General features: G+C 50.3%; 1 protein-coding gene across 1 annotated transcript in view; it reads right to left on the bottom strand.

Moving 5' to 3' along the window:
- The window catches only part of CHRD (chordin), a 43,808-nt gene that overhangs the window by 7,395 nt on the left and 16,369 nt on the right, over positions 1-20,044 (bottom strand). The window contains exons 6-17 of the mRNA XM_056849995.1: positions 15,366-15,462; positions 14,218-14,359; positions 13,565-13,705; positions 11,899-11,981; positions 11,629-11,776; positions 11,123-11,229; positions 10,584-10,700; positions 10,262-10,418; positions 8,099-8,343; positions 6,174-6,287; positions 2,546-2,752; positions 275-368 (exon numbers count right to left, since the gene is read on the bottom strand). Of these exons, the coding sequence (XP_056705973.1) occupies positions 275-368; positions 2,546-2,752; positions 6,174-6,287; positions 8,099-8,343; positions 10,262-10,418; positions 10,584-10,700; positions 11,123-11,229; positions 11,629-11,776; positions 11,899-11,981; positions 13,565-13,705; positions 14,218-14,359; positions 15,366-15,462 (1,652 nt within the window). The remainder of the gene's footprint in view (positions 1-274; positions 369-2,545; positions 2,753-6,173; positions 6,288-8,098; positions 8,344-10,261; positions 10,419-10,583; positions 10,701-11,122; positions 11,230-11,628; positions 11,777-11,898; positions 11,982-13,564; positions 13,706-14,217; positions 14,360-15,365; positions 15,463-20,044) is intronic.

Below are 20,044 nucleotides of genomic sequence, written 5' to 3' on the forward strand. Positions count from 1 at the left end.
AGAGATCAGTTCCCCTGGAGGAAATGGCCGCTTTGGCAATTGGACTCTATGGCATTGAAGTTACTCCCCCCCCCAAACCCCACCCTCTTCAGGCTCCGCCCCCAAAACCTCCAGGTATTTTCCAACCCAGAGCTGGCAACCCTACCTGCAAGGGTCCCTGATGTAGCAGATGTAGCTTCACAAGCCCACTCAAAGATCCCGGTCCGCGTTTTCAGCAATCCACAAGGATAAACCCTTTGCCAACCACGCTCCTGCTCTGCCCCACCTCCCTTACCTTCACACACAGGGCAGCACTGGTCCTCCAGGTGCACCGGCTGGGAACAGTTGAGGGGCTGGCACAGGACCGGGTCACAGATGACGGTGCGCTTCTGCCGAGGTCGAGACATGCAACGAGAGGAGAGTCAGTCATTCTTGCAAAGGCCGATTAAAAAGCCGAGTACAGAGGACTTTCTATTCCTTGGCTCCATCGTCAACCGAAATGGAGACTGCAGCCAAGAAATCAGAAGGAGGTTGAGACTGGGATGGGCAGCCATGAAGGAGCTAGGAAAGATTCTTAAGGGTAAGGATGTGCCACTGGCCACCAAGATCAAGTTAATTCATGCCATCGTATTCCCTATTACTATGTATGGGTGTGAAAGCTGACAGGAAGAAAGTAATTCACAGTGGGTAGCCGTGTTAGTCTGTTTGCAGTAGTCAAAAAGGGCAAGAGTCCAGTAGCACCTTAAAGACTAACAAAAATATTTTCTGGTAGGGTATGAGCTTTCGTGAGCCACAGCTCACTTCTTCAGTGAAAGCTCATACCCTACCAGAAAATATTTTTGTTAGTCTTTAAGGTGCTACTGGACTCTTGCCCTTTTTGACTAGGAAGAAAGTAGACTCCTTTGAAATGTGGTGTTGGAGGAGAGTGTTACAGATACCCTGGACCACCAAAAAAACAAATCAGAGGGGTTTTAGATCAAATCAAGCCTGAACTGACCCTAGAAGCTAAAATGATGAAACTGAGGCTATCGTACCTTGGTCACATTATGGGAAGACCAGAGTCACTGGAAAAGACAATCCTGCTAGGAAAAGTTGAGGGCAGCAGGAAAAGAGGAAGACCCAACAAGAGATGGATTGACTCAATAAAGGAAGCCACGGCCCTCAATTTGCAAGGCCTGAGCAAGGCTGTCAGAGACAGGACATTTTGGAGGACATTGATTCATAGGGTCGCCATGAGTCGGAAGCGACTTGACGGCACTTAACACACACATACACAGAGGAAGCGCAGGCGTCAGAGACGTGTGCCGAGAGTTGTGGGTCAGGGGCTCTGAGAAACTTGAAAAAGTTAACTTTCAGGCTCCTGCAGTATGGCAGCAATTCAACCCAGCCCCGGATTAGGTTTAGGGGAATCTGATCACAGATCCCCGAGGTCACACAGAATCGGCAATAAACCGAGTAACAAACTGCCTTCTGCTGAGTCAGAGCATTGGCCCGTCTCGCTGTGCCGCATGGCCCTCAACTGATTTAGACATCTGTTGTGAGCTCTTTTAGAACTGCCTGTTTCCCAGAGGGGCCAACGGCGGGAGAGGGCCTGAAAAGCCCTTTAGGAGGCTCATTTGAATTTGGTCTTCGATACTGTTAATAATAACTAATACAACAACAGTTTTTTCCTCTTTTTTCTGAGGGAACAATTCCCCTTCTGGGAGGAGCTGCAGAGGATCAATTTGGGAAGGGGCTGTGGCTCAGTGGTAGAGCATCCGCTTGGAATTCAGAAGGTCCCAGGTTCAATCCCCGGCATCTCCAGTTAAAGGGACTAGGCAAGTAGGTGATGTGAAAGACCTCTGCCTGACACCCTGGAGAGCCGCTGCCGGTCTGAGTAGACAACACTGATTTTGATGGACCAAGGGTCTGATGCAGTAGAAGGCAGCTTCATGTGTTCAAATTGGTTTCTTCCCTTGCAAGAAACTCATTCATTCATTCATTCATTCATTCATAAAACGTGCATGCTGCCTCTCCAGAACTGCTTGAGATGGCACGCAACAAAAATGATAAAACACAACCAACCAAGACAATAAAAAGAAGTCAATAAAAAACAGATCACAGCCTAGCCAATAAAAACAAGTCAGGACAATAAAATAAATAAAAACGAGTCAATAGGAACAAACCAGGGCATAAAAACACAGGGCAGTCTCAAATGATGTTAATAAAATAGTCCTTGGGCTAGAAGGGGGTCATAAAACAGCTAAAAAAGATGGAGCCGAAAGTTAAAAGTCTGGGCAAAGAGCCTGGCCTGGCTGTCAAAAGACAGCACTGTGGGGTAGGAGCCAGACAAGCCTCAAGGGGGAAGGCATTCCAAAGGCAAGGTGCTACCTCCAAGAAACCCACGTCTCAGGTCGTCACCCGCCTCCCCTCTGCAGGTGGGAGCGCAGAGACCTGGATTTCAGAAAAGGATCTTAACTAGCAGTACTCTGCTTTGGTCGAGAAACCCATACATCCTCCAGGGGGATAGCGGGACCATCAGCCGTCTTCTGGGCTTCCAGAACACCCCACCTTTTACGGTACCCACCTGGCAGCTACAGACAGAGCATCTCTTGTCATAGTCTGGGGTCCAGCGGGAGCCGTGAGCTCGATGCTGTCCTTCAAAGAAGCAGGAGTTGGGGTCTTTCTTCAGCTCTTCGGGGTTCTTGGGGACGGGATCGCCTGGCCGTGGGTCCTCTGGGTCTTCAGGGGCCAATCGGATGCCCCCCGCCTCACAGTGGTTTGGAATGTGTACCTAAAAGAACGAAGAAGTTTTTTTTTTAATTAAGGATACAGAAGGTAAAAAAGGTAGGGAAAGGCAGGGTTTTGACAAAACATAGGGGAAAAAACATACGAAAAATTAACCGAGCAGGCTACGTAAAGATTGTATCTCTCGAATTGGCTAACATCTTAGTACAAAAAGCACAGATATAGTTTCATTCTAATAATAAACGTCATCATGTGTTTCTTATGACTGTTCAGGAAGTTTACTACTGTACTTCAAAAAACTAACTAGTAGTTATATAACGTTAGGCTTTTACTGTGGTTTCAAGTAGCCTCAAGTTAACTATACTTTCCACTTTTCATTGTGCTGATCATGAGACATCTCTTTTGCGTTCACCAAGTAGTTGGTTTTTATATGCCTTTGGTTGGTTTTTCTCTACCTTTGAAGGAGAATCAAACCGGCTTACAATCACCTTCCCTTCCTCTCCCCACAACAGGCACTTTGTGAGGAAGGTGGGGCTGAGAGAGTTCGGAGAGAGGTGTGACTGGCACAAGGTCACCCAGCTGGCTTCATGCGTAGGAATAGGGAAACCAACCCGGTTCACCAGATTAGCGTCCACCGCTCATGTGGAGGAGTGGGGAATCAAACCCGGTTATCCAGATCAGAGTCCACCGCTCCGAACCACCGCTCTTAACCACCACACCACGCTGGCTCTCATGCTGGCTGTTTTCCTCAAGGCTTGCCCTCTAGATCAGCAGTGAACATATAAACGTATGAAGCTGCCTTTTACTGAATCAGACCCTTGGTCCATCAAAGTCAGTATTGTCTACTCAGACAGGCAGCGGCTCTCCAGGGTCTCAGGCAGAGATCTTTCACGTCACCTACTTTCACGTCACCTACTTGCCTCGTCCCTTTAACTGGAGATGCCGGGGATTGAACCTGGGACCTTCTGCATGCTAAGCAGAGGATCTACCACTGAGCCACAGTCTCTGCCCTCGTCCATGTGAGAGCCCTTTGGCATATTTGCAGTGATCTCTTCTTCAGCGTCGGCTATGTTTTGTTGCATTGGATGCCGATGGAGAATCCTCTCTCCACTGTGCGTGCTGCCTCTGCCTCTGTCCCTGCCAATGCCAAGTGGCTACCCATGATCCCCTGTGCGTGCTGCCTCTGTCCCTGCCAATGCCAAGTGGCTATCCATGATCCCCTGCTAATCCGCCTGCCCAGCACCCAAGACTGGCAAGTGCCCGGCAGCCTCTCCCAGGGCAGGTGACACTTGTTCTCTTCCACCCAAGAACCGGCTCCAACATGGCTCAGCAGCAGCTGGGGGAAGGGGAGGGAGACGCATGTGCCAAGACCGTCGTCTGATGCCAGAATGGCTGGCAGCTTTCCAGCCCAAGGGAGCTTCTGGGAATCCGCCGGCCAGGCTGGCGTGGGGCCCAAAAGCGGGAAGGCGGAGGACAGTCTGCCTTGGAGAAATGCCTGGCTGTGAATTTTTCCAGTGCAGGCGCCGGGAGAATTGGCACGGAGAAATGCCAGGTGCTGCCCTGCAGGCCGGATGGCGGGAAGGCACTGCGATGATCTCGGCCTGGATGTACGGCTGGCCTCATCACCACGAGGGCCAAGTCTAAACAGAAATGGCAAACTGATCTGAGTCTGTTCCCAGAGAAGAATCGTAGAGTTGGAAGGGACCACCAGGATCATCTAGTCCAACCCCTGGCACATTCAGGAGGAGACTGAGACTGGGAAGGGCCGCCATGAAGGAGCTAGAAAAGATGCTTAAGTGTAAGGGTGTGTCACTGGCAACCAAGACCAAGGTAATTCATGCCATACTATTCCCCATAAGAATCATAGAGTGGGAAGGGACCACCAGGGTCATCTAGTCTAACCCCCTGCACAATGTAGAAAATTCACAACTGCCCCCCCTCTCCCTCTCTCTCATATATCTTCTACTCTGTCGACAGAGAAGGCCTCTCACAGCCCTGGCCTTCAAAGCCAGTCCGAAAATGTCCTTGCGAGGCAGATATTCAAGAGTCTATCAGGACAAGGACGGCCCAGGAATCCAGCTTTTCCTCCAGGGATGACGTCAAGAAAAGGATATTAGACACTACTGCACGTGTTCCAGTTTAAATACTGAGATAAGAAACGATTTGCTGGCGCCAAGGCGTCACCCAGCCCCCAACGTCTGAAAAGTTATGATTTCTCCCAAGTGGCGTAAGCAAGAGCAGGGATGGTTCGAGGTTTGGATGAGGGAACCCTGGGTTCAAAACCCCGTTCGGTTGCAAAGCTCTCTGGGTACTCTCGGAAGAAGAGTTGCTAAGTGACACGGGTCACACTACGTATGATGCTGGAATTCCATCGCTGGAACTCCAAAGGTGCATCCTGGCCCTTGAAAAGCAATTGTTATTACAGCAGCTGGGGGGGGGGGGATGACCAATTAGGGAAAGAATATGAAGGAAAAGAGCTCAACTCCCTTCCTCTGCACTCTTGCCCAGATCCATATTACCCCTGGATACAGGCGCTCCCATCTCTACAAACCTGACTGTGCTATGTGAATGGGGCTTCTTCATAGCCATTTATACATGGCTGTTTTTTATGCATGACCACGTGGTCACCCCGCTTTCTTCTTCAGGGATTTGCTTTGATCATGCATGCATGTTTCATCTGGAGCTCTCTTCCCTAATCTTCCAAAGTTTTGAACGATGCTTGTAGCTGCAGCTCCACCGAAATGACAGCACTCTTTGCATGTTCAACGCGTTGCATGAGCCTGAAGTCATACAGAATGGCAGAATCACAGAGTTGGAAGGGGCCCGTACAGGCCATCGAGACCAACCCCCTGTTCAATGCAGGATCAGCCTAGAGCATCCCTGACAAGTGTTCGTCCAGCTGCTGCCAGAAAGGGGGAGCTCACCACATAAGAAAGGCCATGCTGGATCAGACCAAGGCCCATCATGTCCAGCAGTCTGTTCACACAGTGGCCAAACAGGTGCCTCTAGGAAGCCCACAAACAAGATGACTGCAGCAGCATTCTCCTGCCTGTGTTCCACAGCACCTAATATAATAGGCATGCTCCTCTGATCCTGCAGAGAACTGGTATGCATCATGACTAGTAATCATTTTGACTAGTAGCCATGGATACCCCTCTCCTCCATGAACATGACCACTCCCCTCTTAAAGCCTTCCAAGTTGGCAGCCATCACCACATCCTGGGGCAGGGAGTTCCACCGTTTAACTGTGCATTGTGTGAGGAAATATTTCCTTTTGTCCGTTTTGAATCTCTCACCATCACGCAGCCGATTCTGCTGCTAAACTATTTCAGTGTAAAAAACTTTGCCCTAATATCCAGCCGGTACCTTTCCCCCCATAATTTAAACCCATTATATCACCCTGAAAGAACGGAGTCTGCACATAGCAGTTATCAGGGATCAGTTCAGAACGAGTCTCCCATGCCTACCTTCCCCCGGATTTCCCCTCGAGGATTCGCTTTGGTGCTGACTTGCAGGAACGCTGTCCCCTGGGCCAGGTGACGAAGCAGCTCCGGATCCAGGTCTTTCACCACCCCTTGGGCCTGCGCACGAAACAAAAACACATGAGTGGTGATCTGAGCATGAAATCTAAACTAAATTTTGGAACCCTTCCAACGTGGGCAATCGTTGTTCATCAAACAGCCATCCATCTTAACTGACCCAAGTTTGCCTCAAATATTACATAAGTGAGCCAAATAACTTTCCTTACTCAACTTTAAAAAAACAAAAAACGAAATAGCAAACTTTTGAGTTACACAGAGGTGTTTTCCAGATTCAATTTTTCCAAGCAAAGAAAAAGTTGGCAAGCGAGGATATCACATGGGCCACAATGCCTATCTGGTACAGTTAAATAGATCTCAAAGAACATCGGAGGGGTCACGATCCAGCAACCCCGCTCAAACGAAGCAGGTCTCAGCCTGGCTGGTGTTGCATAGGAGACCTCTTGGGGGGAGGGTCTTGTGTGAATGGGTTGGAATATCAATGCAACATCTGTCTAGTCCAGCGGTAGTTGGCAGGCACATGGCTGTGGGAATTGCCCAGTATTTTTGAGCCAACATCTTGAAATCAGAGCTGTGCAGTCTATCTCAGCACAAGGAGGTTCCATTCTCATCTCTCATGGCTACTAACAATTGATCTCACAACATGGAATCGTGTGTCTCTGCGTGTGTGTGTGTGTTAAGTGCCATCAAGTTGCTCCCGACTCATGGCGACCCTATGAATCAACGTCCTCCAAAACCTCCTGTCCTTGACAGCCTTGCTCAGATCTTGCAAGATGAGGGCCGTGGCTTCCTTTATAGAGTCAATCCATCTCACATTGGGCTTCCTTTTTTCCTGCTGCCTTCCGCTTTGCCGAGCATCTTACCACTGTGCTTTCCTTTGTCCCTTTGCGCCGGCTCACTTTCAAAAGCCAACTGCGATTCTAGTGTTTTGAACGAGAGCCACCAGCATTCCTCTTTAGTGGTCTTAATTTTGCCTTCTTAATTAATTTTGTCTTCTCTCGAGTCAAGTGCAGGAGCAACACCTATAACTGAGAGGTGTCCCAGAGATATGTTCCTTCCTCCACTGATCTGAGCGCCTGGATATATGTGCAGGGAGCACAAGGGGACATTGCCGGAAACATGTCCCCTGGGCTCAAGCAGAGCTCAGCAGTGGGGCTCGTCAGAAGATGAGCAGGCTTGTCACACTGGCTTTTCTCAATTAGAATAAAATAGTTCTTCTTGGAAGGGGGTCCCGGTTTGTGGCGCTCTTTGAAAGGTATCCTCGGCTCTCTTGTGGCTGAAAGCAAACCTGAGTTACATGGGCCGTTGAAAGCCCTTCTCCCACTGTTGCCGTGATTGTGTTTTGATTCATTCATTTTCCAGTGACTGCTTTGTTCAGCTGATGAATCCCGTTTGTCTTTTCAACGACTAAGCCACTTTCTGGGCCAATTATGGCTGAAATGAGGGACAAAAAGCTGTATGTTTTAAAGAAATAAAATCACATCCTTGTGGTAGGATCCAAAACTTCAGAGCAAACCCAACAAAGGTTTTTCAAAGAACCTAAGAATTACTTTGGTGGCTCATTCCAAAGGTCGATCTCAACCAGTATTCTGTTTCCAATGATGCCTCTGGGATCTTGGAAACCCAGGAACAACAGCAATAACATTCCCTGTGCGATCTGGTATTCTGAAGTATACTGCCTGCGGATATGGAAGCTCTACCTGAGCTAACAGCCTAATCTCCATGAATGAGTCTAATTTGCTCGGAAAGCTGCCTAGGCTCATGGACATCACCACATCTCGGAGAGAGTTCATTGTGCGATGTGTGAAGAAACACTCTGAATCAGAAGATAGCCCTCGCCACTACCGCCTTACCTCTGTGCCATAGAAGCCCCTAAGCAGTCGCTTGTGTTCCCGGCTGCTGCTGTCTTGGAGCTCACCCAGCTCGGCAAAGCCGTGCAGGTGGGCACTGACGGTTCCGTCATCGGCCCTGCCGAGGCCGGCGACCACGATTTCATAGTGCAGGTGGCAGTGATCATCCAAGGACACCCAGGCGTGGCCAGCAGATCCCGTGCGCACCGGAGGGGACACAAAGTGGCCCGCGAGGGGGATGGGGAGCTCTAGAGAATAAAAGCCAGAGGTCAGATAGACATGGGGCCAATCTATTATCTGCATTTACGGCAGTTTGCAGTGGGCTGGTCAGAAAGGGCTGGCCAGTTCCAGCTCTGGGCATTTACGAGCCTGGGCCACTCAAGCCCGAGACAGGGTGGAATGGAAGTGGGTTCCAGGAACCTTCTCCCAATACGAATTTTCTTCCAAGCGGTTTTAATTTGGGGAGGGGGAATATGATAACTTATTTTTATTTATTTATTTATTAGATTTCTACCCTGCTCTCTTCTTGGCCAAAGCCGGGCTCAGAGCGGCTAACAGTCATTGGAGAAATCCAACATCGCAACATAAAATTCGGTATGATACAATACAGATTAAAATCAGTACGATTTAAACAAACCAATAAAGCCTATTAAAACCAGTTGGTGCACATTAATGACACACTGGAGCCACAGTGAGTCAGGGGGGAAATCAGCCAGGACCCCACCAAGGAATCAATTAGATGGAATAGATATCAAAACAGAAATGATATCCCTGCTTACAAACTCTCCTGGAGAGTTTATGGTACAATAATGAATTTGGCAAATTAGGCCATGCAGCAGTAGTATTAAAGAGCAAGAGTCCATAGAATCATAGAGTCGGAAGGGACCACCAGGGCCATCTAGTCCAACCCCCTGCACAATGCAGGAAATTAGCAACTACCTCCCCCACACCCCCCCAGTGACCCCTACTCCATGCCCAGAACACGGCCAGTAGTTCCTTAAAGACTAACAACATTTCTGGTAGGGTATGAGCTTTCGTGAGTATATACTGCTACAGGCAGACTAACACGGCTACCCATCGTGATCTAGCCTATGCTGTATTATGCTTCTGGAAGTGAAGCCTCACACCGATTGGTTGAATAAGTGTGACGGGGGCAGGACGTTCCAGCTGCTCAGTGAACAACTGGCTGAACATTCCCTGTTTAGGTTGTGTAAGGGAAAGGAGACGAGGCGGGGATATGGGGACTGCAACGTCGCACGTGCCATTACGTCACTTTGGGGGGGAAACCCGGAAGTAACATTGGGTAGATCTAGGAATCGCCGAAATGGCTTAATAGTAAAACCATAGAGTTGCTGGCAATTCCTAGAGTTAAGAACATAAGAAAGGTCCTGCTGGATCAGACCAAGGTCCATCAAGTCCAGCAGTCTGTTCACACAGTGGCCAACCAGGTGCCTCTAGGAAGCCCACAAACAAGACGACTGCAGCAGCACCATCCTGCCTGTGTTCCACCGCACCCAAAATAATAGGCATGCTCCTCTGATACTAGAGAGAATAGGTATGCAGCATGACTAGTATCCATTCTAACTAATAGCCATGAATGCCCTTCTCCTCCATTAAGATGTCCTCTCCCCTCTTATTCCAAGTTGGCAGCCACATCCTGGGGCAGGGAGTTCCACCATTTAACTCTGCGTTGTGTGAAGAAAGACTTCCTTTTCTCTGTTTTGAATCTGTCACCCTCCAGCTTCAGCAGATGACCCCCCCTTCTAGTATTATGAGAGAGGGAGAAAAGCTTCTCCCTGTCCACTTTCTCCATACAATGCATAATTTGATAGACCTCTATCGTGTCTCCCCTCAGCCACCTTCTTTCCAAGCTAAACAGCCCTGAGTGTTTTAACTGCTCCTCATAGGGCAGTTGCTCTAGTCCCCGGATCATTTTGGTTGCTCTTTTCTGCACCTTCTCAAGCTCTGCAATATGTTTTTAAGGTGAGGTGACCAAAACTGTACCTTCCGTCGCTTGTGGGTTTTTTCTCAGAAATGATGTAACGGTGCATACCCCGCTTCAAGCAACAGGACCTGGAGGCACGGTATCCCCCGCCCCGACTGGGGGACTGGCAAACCTATTCCCACCTGCCGGTCCAGCTCCTAGCATGGCGTACCCCTCCTTACCTCGGTGTCGTGCCGGGAGTCCGCTGTACAGCAGGGAGTTGACCTGACCTCGCAGCTCCCCCTCTTCGAAATCCTTGGTCGCCACGTTGAGGAAGAGCTCATTCTGCAGCAGCATGTGAACCTCGCGCCCGTTCACTTGTTCCCAGGCCCCGCTGGCCTGCAAATGCACAGGGGACATTTGATCTAGAACCCACTCGTTGATTTATGTTCTAGACAAGCCAGGGGAAAACAGCCAATTTTATAGAGCAGGGCTTGGCTGAACAGATCGCTAATCCCTACACAACACCCGGTCCAGCCACCCCTCAACCCCTGGGGAGCTCACCGTCCCATCTCTGTAGCTGTGCGTTATGTCATACAAGACGTTGCGCTTGTTCCTCCTCCGTGGTTTGGTCTCCAATGTGATGCCGATCACCTCGCTTCCAGTGCCTGCCACCTGGACCTGCAGGAGAGGGAAGCGCACCTGTGAGCAAGAGTCTACTGGAGGTACAACGACAAAGGTTGCAGGAGTGAGAAAGGTTCCCTAACTGGGATGGACCGAGGCATGGCTAGTGGAGGAATGGATGGGGAGAAGAGGAGAGTGGGGCGCAAATTAAGAGAGGCCTTTGCACCCTGGAGGAACAGATGGGGAGAAGGGGAGAGTGGGGCGTGAATTTAGAAAGGCCTTTGCACCCTGGAGCAATGGATGGGGGGAATAAGAGGGGGGTGTGAATTAAGAGGAGGAACAGGAGGCCTCTGCACCCTAGAGGAACAGATGGGGAGAAGAGGAGAGCGGGGTGTGAATTAAGAGGAGAAAGTGACCTGGGCCCACACCGTTGCCCTGTCCTGCCAACTACGTGCCCAGAACCAGAAGTTCCTTCCTACCTCGTACTCCAAAGTCCCGTTTGAGTGCAATGTGAGTTTGGCAGAACCCACGGCCCCTGTGTGGGTGGGCATCAGGGCATCTCTTCCACACAGCACACTCTGGATGGCTGGGGGGCAAGAGAGAAGAGGGGGGAGTTTATGGCGGCAGAGGCGTTTTCTGGGTGGGGGAGCAAAATGCATACTCAGGAGGCGACACATGCAAGCGAGGGGCCTAGCATGCTGGCTGGGTGCCTACATCACCTTTGGGCAAAACCAGAAATGACACGAGGGCACTGTAGCATTTTTCAAAACCACTCTTGCAGAGTGCTAGAGTGTCACTTCCTGTTAAACCGATGCAACGCCAGCGTCCCAGCCCCTCCCTCCCTCTCAATTCTACCCTCAGTGCCTGATGCCCCTGTGGGCATCAAAGGGGATTGCTGGGAGGCCTCCTACTGTCATGGGCAGCCTGGCATCTCTAGCCTCCCCTCCATGTCCTGGGATCCGGGGAGCTCCTCTCCGCCACTCACTGTCACAGCTGGTCCTGGCAGTGACGCGACCGGCGATCTGGCGCCGGAATCGGCCCTCTACCTCCACGGCGATCTTCAGCTGCCCCTGCGCCAGCCACAGCATCTCTTCACTCGACAGGCCCGTCAGCACCTCGGCAAAGTCGGGGTTCTGAAGGCGGAAGAAAGTGAGAAAAGGGAACAGAGGGGCAGCTGCAGCAAAGCCATCGGGAGAAGCGGGTGGGGAGAGAGGGCTGGGCGGCTGCAAAGCGGCGTTAAAAGGCAGTGGCTTACCTGCAAGGAGACGTTGGCTGAGACCTCCCTTAGGACTCTTTCCTGGTGCAGGATCTGCACCCTCAGGGGGATCCCAGGGGATTCTGAGAAGGAAGGAAAAAAAAGACATGACATGCCACTTCTGTGCTGTAGCGATACCCACCGCCACCAGCCTGGCCCTTTGTCCTGGCGCCCTCCCAGAATCAGTTTATCCACAAGGCTCAACGTGAGGGTTCTCCAGTGAGCCTTAATACTACGGATAACAACAACAACAACAGTAATAATAAGCCATCAAGTTGCAAGTGAAGAAGAAGAAGAAGAAGAGTTGGTTTTTATATGCCAACTTTCTCTACCACTTAAGGGAGAATCAAACCGGCTTTCAATCCCCTTCCCCTCCCCACAACAGACACCCTGTGCGGTAGGAGGGGCTGAGAGAGTTCTAAGAGCTGTGACTAGCCCAAGGTCTCCCAGGTGGCTTCATGTGTAGGAGTGGGGAACCAACCCAGTTCACCAGATTAGCATCCACCGCTCATGTGGAGGAGTGGGGGAATCAAACCCGGTTCTCCAGATTAAAGTCCATCGCTTCAAACCACTGCTCTTAACCACTATACCACACTGGCTCTCTTATGGTGTATTTATGGCTCTCTTGACTTATGGTGACCACATGAAGTTCCACCTTATAGTGTTTTCTAGGCAAGAGACATTCAGAGGGGGTTTGCCATTGCCTGCCTCTACACAGCAACCATGGACTTCCTTGGCCATCTGCTGTCCTAGTAATGGCCCTGCGTAACTTTCACGTTCTGACAAGATCAGGCTAGTCTGGGCTATATAGGCTGCTAAGGGATTCTACTTATTTGACACATTCTAATCCTGCCTTTTCTCTGAGGAGCAGAACATCGTTCTTTCCATCTTTGATTATATCCTACAACAACCCTATGAGGTAGGTTAGGGTGAGTGAGAGCGACTAGTCCAAACTTCCTGGGGATTTGAACCTGGGTCTCCCACTGCCTAGTCTGACACTACAACCAATACACCACACAAAACCTTTGCTTTGCACGGAATAAGACTGCAGATCCACTGTGCCCAACACTGTTTTTGACTAACTATTTATCTCTGAGTGGTATCGGATATTATGCAGGAGCATTAAAATCAACTTTAATTGATATATCACATGAACGCATGAAGCTGCCTTCTATTGAATCAGACCCTTGGCCCATCAAAAGTCAGTATTGTCCATTCAGACCGGCAGTGACTCTCCGGGATCTCAAGCAGAGGTCTTTCACATCACCTATTTGCCTAGTGTTTTTAACTGGAGATGCTGGGGATTGAACCTGGGACCCTCTGCATGCCAAGCAGAGGCTCTACCACTGAGCCACGGCCCCTCTCCATGGCTTTCTAGGTTCTCAGGCAGAGGTCTTTCACATCATTTACTTGCCTAGTCCCTTTAACTGGAGATGCCAGGGATTGAACCTGGGACCTTCTGCATGCCAAGCAGATGCTCTTCCACCGAGCCACGGCCCCTCCCCTAGAGAACTCTGCCGCTATAAAGTTTTGCACAGGGAAAACCTTAAAAAATGTGTTTAGTACAGATCCTCTAAAACGACTCAGGAGGGACTCTCTTGTTACAAAACAGGGCGCTTTCAAGGGTTTGCCCGCCTCCTCCCTGCAAGCCAGGCCCCCTACTCACTCTTGTCTGCTGACTCCAGCAAACCCTTGGTCAATAGGACAAAATGCAGGTTGTTCTCCATGTCGCTCAGGGTCAGCATAGCGATGCCCCCCATGCCGAGGTGGGTGGCGTCCACAGAAGTCAGGATAGCACTGAAGGTTTCTGGAATGGAGAGGAATAGCAAAGGTGCATCAATGCAGTTCCGGCACTCAGCTTGTGCCGGGAGCCAGGGGACGGCCCGATTATTATATCCCAGTGGTAGAACTCAAGGTGGTTCCTCAGAGGTCTCCGATCCAGATGCTACACAAGGCTCACAAAGACTTGGTTCAGCCAGGTTGCCGGATCAGGACCAGACCCTTAAGTCTCTACCACTTAAGGGAGAATCAAACCGGCTTACAATCACCTTCCCTTCCGTTCCCAACAACAGACACCCTGTGAGGTAGGTGGGGCTGAGAGAGCTCTAAGAACTGTGACTAGCCCAAGGTCACCCAGCTGGCTTCATGTGTAGGAGTGGGGAAACAAATCCAGTTCACCAGATTAGCCTCCACCGCTCATGTGTCGGAGTGGAGAATCAAACCCGGTTCTCCAGATCAGAGTCCACCGCTCCAAACCACCACTCCAGACCACTACACCACGCTGACGCTGCCTTGAACAGGCCCCGCTCACTGGTTTACCTGCAAAGAGTGCCCGGTGTTTCATGATTTTGCCTCGGATCTCGCCTGCGGGGTGGGACTTGGTGACCAGGGATATGCGCAGCTGATCCACCTTCAGCAGCCGGATGGAGGACTTCTGCAGGTTCCGCCAGACGCCACAGATCTATAGAAACGGTCGCCAGGGAGAGGGGTGGGATGGAGTGAAGAGGCCCGCGCTATCAGGCCATCCCATACACTAATGCACCACCACAGGACTGGATGCGTGTTTGGTGCCCAGTGGATCCGAATGACATGTGCACCGCACATTAATGCGGGATCGTGCACAGGCCAAGGATACAGAGGGACCATTCTGATAGGCTGAAAATAAGAGAGGCGATACTGTGCAACTCCATCACCTCCTCCATCACCGGTTGCTACTACCGCTTCTTGCTGCCTGGCATCACCCTCTCATCACCTGCCCTCCCCGATGCAATGTTAAATGGTGGAACACCCTGCCCCAGGATGTGGTGATGGCTGCCAACTTGGAAGGCTTTAAGAGGGGAGCGGACATGTTCATGGAGGAGAGGGCTATCCATGGCTACTAGTCAAAATGGATACTAGTCATGATGCATCCCTATTTTCTCCAGGATCAGAGGAGCATGCTGCTGCAGTCGTCTTGTTTGTGGGCTTCCCAGAGGCACTTGGTTGGCCACTGTGTGAACAGACCGCTGGACTTGATGGGCCTGGGTCTGATCCAACATGGCCGTTCTTATGTTCTTAAGGCTTTAAGAGGGGAGTAGACATGTTCATGGAGGATAGGGCTGTCCATGACTACTAATAAAAATGGATACTAGTCATGATGCATACCTATTCTCTACAGTCTCAGAAGACATGCCTACTATCTTAGGTGCTGTGGAGCACAGGCAGGATGCTGCTGCAACCGTCTTGCTTGTGGGCTTCCCGGAGGCACCTGGTTGGCCACTGTATGAACAGACTGCTGTACTTGATGCACCTCGGTCTGATCCAGCACGGCCTTCCTTATGTTCTTAACTGTGCCTCCTGCAGCATGAATGTGACCTGGTTTTCCCACTCTGACTGTGGCTCCATGACCACTGGCTACAGTAACATAGGAATTCAGAAACTTGGCAGGGGGGAGGCTAAGGAGACGGGCAATGCCGCGACCCACTCACCATGCCGTCATGGGGAGAGGCGCCCTTCTGCACGGGGTGTTCGAAGAGGACGGTCCCTTCGGGCTCTGTGAAACGGACTCGGCTCGGCTGACCCAGCCTAGACAAGAAGAGGCAGAACTGGATAAGCAGGTGGAGGAGGCATTGGCCCTGACCTGTGCCGCAGGGAACTCTAGCCCTGGGGAAGGGACCATGTCTCAGTTTGCAGAACATCTGCTTGCCATGCAGAAGGTCCCAGGTTCAATCCTGGCATCTCCAGTTAAAGGGACCGGGCAAGTAGGTGATGTGAAAGACCTCTGCCTGAGACCCTGGAGAGCCTCTGCGAGTCCGAGTAGACAATTCTGACTTTGATGGACCAAGAGTCTGATTCAGTATAAGGCAGCTTCATGTGCTCATGTGTTCATGTGACAGCCTCTGGGGAAGCTCAGCAAAGGGTGACTGTTGAGGCTGCTACCCTCCTCCGCCACTTCTTGCTGGCGGGCAGCCCCCTCTCATCACCTGCCCTCATCACTGTCCCCCCCAGCTTCCCCCCACCCTGGGGGCCGAGCAGCTAAAGCTCCCTCTGTTCTAGTTTCCCCCCAATTTTTTAAAACAGAGCAGCAAGGAAGTCCTACCACGCACACGAGACTTCAAAGACTTTCGGGGAACCAGGACAGAAAGACTGCTGGCTGCTCCGGCTCCCGGGTTTGGGGGGGTACAGGGGGCGAGGGCATGCAGCGGCAACAGTGAAAGGGGCGAGGGTGGAGGCGAGGGGATAGAAGTGCAGAGGCTGCTCTCTCCCCCACAGACACACTGCTAACTGAATCCACCACTTCACTTTGCCTCTTTGGCGCCATAGAGGTAAATAACGGGCCTTCCTGTAATGGAGTCAGAATGGTATAGTGTAGCATCTCAGGAGACCTGGGTTCTAATCCTTCCTTGGTGCCTCTGTGCATGCGCAGTGGGGCATTCAGCAGCCAATCAGCCTCCCGAAGTAGCCAGAACTTTATTATTTTTTATTTACTTCATTTATACCCCACTTTCCTCCTCCGCGGGGACCCAACATGGCTTACAACATTCTCACATGAAGCTGCCTTCTACTGAATCCGACCCTTGGTCCATCAAAGTCAGTACTGTCTACTCAGACCGGCAGCGGCTCTCCAGGGTCTCAGGCAGAAGTCTTCCCCATCACCTATTTGCCTAGCCCCTTTAACTGGAGATGCCGGGGATTGAACCTGGGACCTTCTGCACGCCAAGCAGATGCTCTGCCACTGAGCCACAGCCCTTCTCCTTGGTTCTCCAGGGTCTCAGGCAGAGGTCTTTCACATCACCTACCTGCCTAGTCCCTTTAACTGGAGATGCCGGGGATTGAACCTGGGACCTTCTGCATGCCAAGCAGACGCTGTACCACTGAGCCATGGCCCCTCCCCTTCTCCATTTGATCTAACTGCGAGGTAGGTTAGGTTGAGAGTGTGTAACCGGTCCAAGGACGCCCAGAGAGCTTCCGTGGCTGAGGATTCGAACCTGGGTCGCCTAGATCCTAGTCTGACCCCTCACTGGCTCTTCCTGGAACTGGCTTGATTTTGGGAAGTCTGGTGCTGACTGGAACCCAAAAAAGGATTCTGCAGGGGTATGTGGAAAGTGGGCATCTGGATGAAGGATCTGTGCTCACAGAATCTCTTCTGGCATGGAACCCTCTGGGTCTGTTGCCCATCTCTTTAACACTACTTGACATTATTTGGCACCAACGGGATCCACTGACCCATGTTTAAAGAAGGTGGGCTAAATCCAATCCATACTGTGACTTCAGCTGACCCCTCACCAGGCCTACCAAACTTGAATCGAACTGCCGTGATCAGTTTATCTTTAGTTTCACACAGAAGGAAAAGGGTTCCTTAAGAGACCTGGATTCTAATCCTTCCTTGGCACCTCTGCACATGCACAGTGTGGAATATAGCATACACAGCTTTCGACTGGGTGAGGCTTTCCAAATGACCAAGCTCTGCCTGGATGCATATGCTCGCTATCTGTAGTTCCTGACTTTTTATTAACATTTTTTTAAGGTAAACATTACGTTCCGAAATTATACAATTGCTACGGAACAAAAACGCACAAATGTGCCGTCATATTGGGAGGAATGCCCCTCACTCTTGCAAAGCACAGTGGGTAGCCGTGTTAGTCTGTTTGCAGTAGTCAAAAAGGGCAAGAGTCCAGTAGCACCTTAAAGACTAACAAAAATATTTTCTGGTAGGGTATGAGCTTTCGTGAGCCACAGCTCACTTCTTCAGATACAGCTAGAACGTGAATCCATCGGTCTTTAAGTAGAGGAACAGTATGTAAATGTGAATAGCAGGCTTGATTGGATTAGGTGTGATATGCAGAAGAGTCTGTGATGTCCAGGGGAGAGATGGGTGTGGAGAAATCAGCATTGGTAATGGGCCATGAATGCAAGGTCTTTATTCAGCCCAGGTAAATGCATTGACTTTAGTTTGAATATCAACTGTAATTCAGCAGTTTCTCTGAAAGCTCACGAAAGCTCATACCTTACCAGAAAATATTTTTGTTAGTCTTTAAGGTGCTACTGGACTCTTACCCTTTTTGACTCTTGCAAAGCAGTTATATATCTTCCTCTCCATTTTCTGCTTCTCAGAAATCAACAAAAGGGTACCAATTATGCCGAAATGTTTCCGGTCCCTGTCTTCCAACCTGTAATTTAACAGTTTCACTCAATTTAGACATTTCGACAACATACCAAAGATGCTTCTTTATTGTCAGAACTGCCGGGTCAGGCCAGTTCTTTGCAACTGTGGTTGGTAAATTTTATATTTACAGGTTGTGCGTTGGGTAGCGTGTCATCTAACTAAACAACGCAGGGTGGTTTTTTGATTCTAAGAAAAACTCTCATTCTTCATCTTCAAGCCCTAACTGCTAGGTGCCCCTACTTCCATAACAGGCCCTGAACAATCAATGGTATGTGAGTGTTTGTATGTTTACATGCTAGGATTGCCAACCGGGAAGAGCCTGGAGATCTCCCAGAATTGCAAATGATGTCCAGACAATCAGACCCCTGGAGAAAATGGTAGCTTCAGATGGCAAACTCTATGGTATACCATAGACTGTTTCATTGCTTGCTTGCTTGCTTGCTCAGGATGACTGAGTAAAGAAAGATTCCCCTGAAGAAGCGTATGTGAAATGCATAGGGGCAATTTAACTACGAAACAGTTTTTCCCTTGCACCGATTGCTGCTTTTTGTCTCCTGCTGGTAATTTTAATTTTTTTAAAAAATGTTTATATTATTTATTAAGTAATACTAATTGGATTTTTCACCCCTCTTTTTTCTCCTTCCAAAAGGCTTTTATGTATTTTTCTTTACCTTGCACAATGTTTGTGTATACGCCAGAATGTGTATTGTAAAACTATGTATGTATACCTGGAAATGAAGTCACTTCAATGGCATGACGTGCTAAGATTTGGACAAAACTCAATGGTAAAACTATAAAGTTTTGTCCAAATCCTAGAGCACCATGCTGACGTCACGCTGACTGGCGATGGGATGTCACTTCTGGGTATTCGTCAGAAATGGTACATGAGCCACTTAAAAAAAAATTCACCTGCCAACCCACAGTGGGCAAGAGTTAGGGAGACACCTGGTTAGGGTTCCCAACTCGAGGTTGGGAAATTCCTAGAGATATTGGGGTGGAACCTCAGGAGGGCCAGGTTTGGGGAGAAGAGGGACCTCAGCGAGGTATAATCCACCTTCCAAAGAAGCCATTTTCTCCAGGCGAAGCAATCTCTGTCGCCTGGAGATCAGTTGTAATCCCCAGAGATCTCCAGGCAACTTCTGGAGGCCGGCAACCTTAGCTTCTGCCACTGATGAAGCGCTCTTGGCTGCCTGGTTTGCTATTTCCCTTCCCCAGGCATAAGCAGCACAATCCTGCTTGGCCCTGCCAGGGATAACAAGCGCCTCGGAGGCCGCTTTTTGGATCGACAGATAGATTTGGAAATTAGTCACCGCTTGGCTATGCGAAGGCCTGGCAAAGGCGGGGGGGCCCAGAGCTTCCCGGGGGGGCCAAGCACTGCTCTCTCCCGGCGGAGCAGGCGAAAGGGAAGGCTGCTTGAGCAATCGGAGGGGAGACTGATGGACTGCTGCTCCCACCCCCAGCCAAGCCCCTACAAAAGGGACCCCCCCCAGCACCCGCCAGGAGAGACAGCTGGGGCCTGGGAACATGTGGAGGCTGATACTGTTTGTCGGACCGCTTACCATTTTGCTCCCAAATTAGTTTTTAAAAAAATAATTAAAAAAACACAAAAGCACAACAGGAGCTGCTTTTCTGCCTGGGATGGATTCGGTGCAATCTCAAATCGGTCGTCACCAGCCCCTCCTTGGCCGTTTCGTACGGAGATTGGAGAAATACTGCCTGCCTGCAAAGCCACAATAATTAAGGTTGCCAGCCTCCAGGTACTAGTAGGAGATCTCCTGCTATTACAGCTGATCTCCAGCCAATAGAGATCAGTTCACCTGGAGAAAATGGCTGCTTGGGCAATTGGACTCTATGGCATTGAAGTCCCTCCCCTCCCCAAACCCCGCCCTCCCTCAGGCTCCACCCCAAAATCCTTCCGCCGGCAGTGAAGAGGGACCTGGCAACCCTAGGTGCAATGGAGTGGGTGGAGAGAAATGTGCTACAGGGAGAAAGAATTGTAGG

This window comes from Euleptes europaea, chromosome 5, assembly GCF_029931775.1.
Source record: "Euleptes europaea isolate rEulEur1 chromosome 5, rEulEur1.hap1, whole genome shotgun sequence".
NCBI lineage: Eukaryota > Metazoa > Chordata > Lepidosauria > Squamata > Sphaerodactylidae > Euleptes > Euleptes europaea.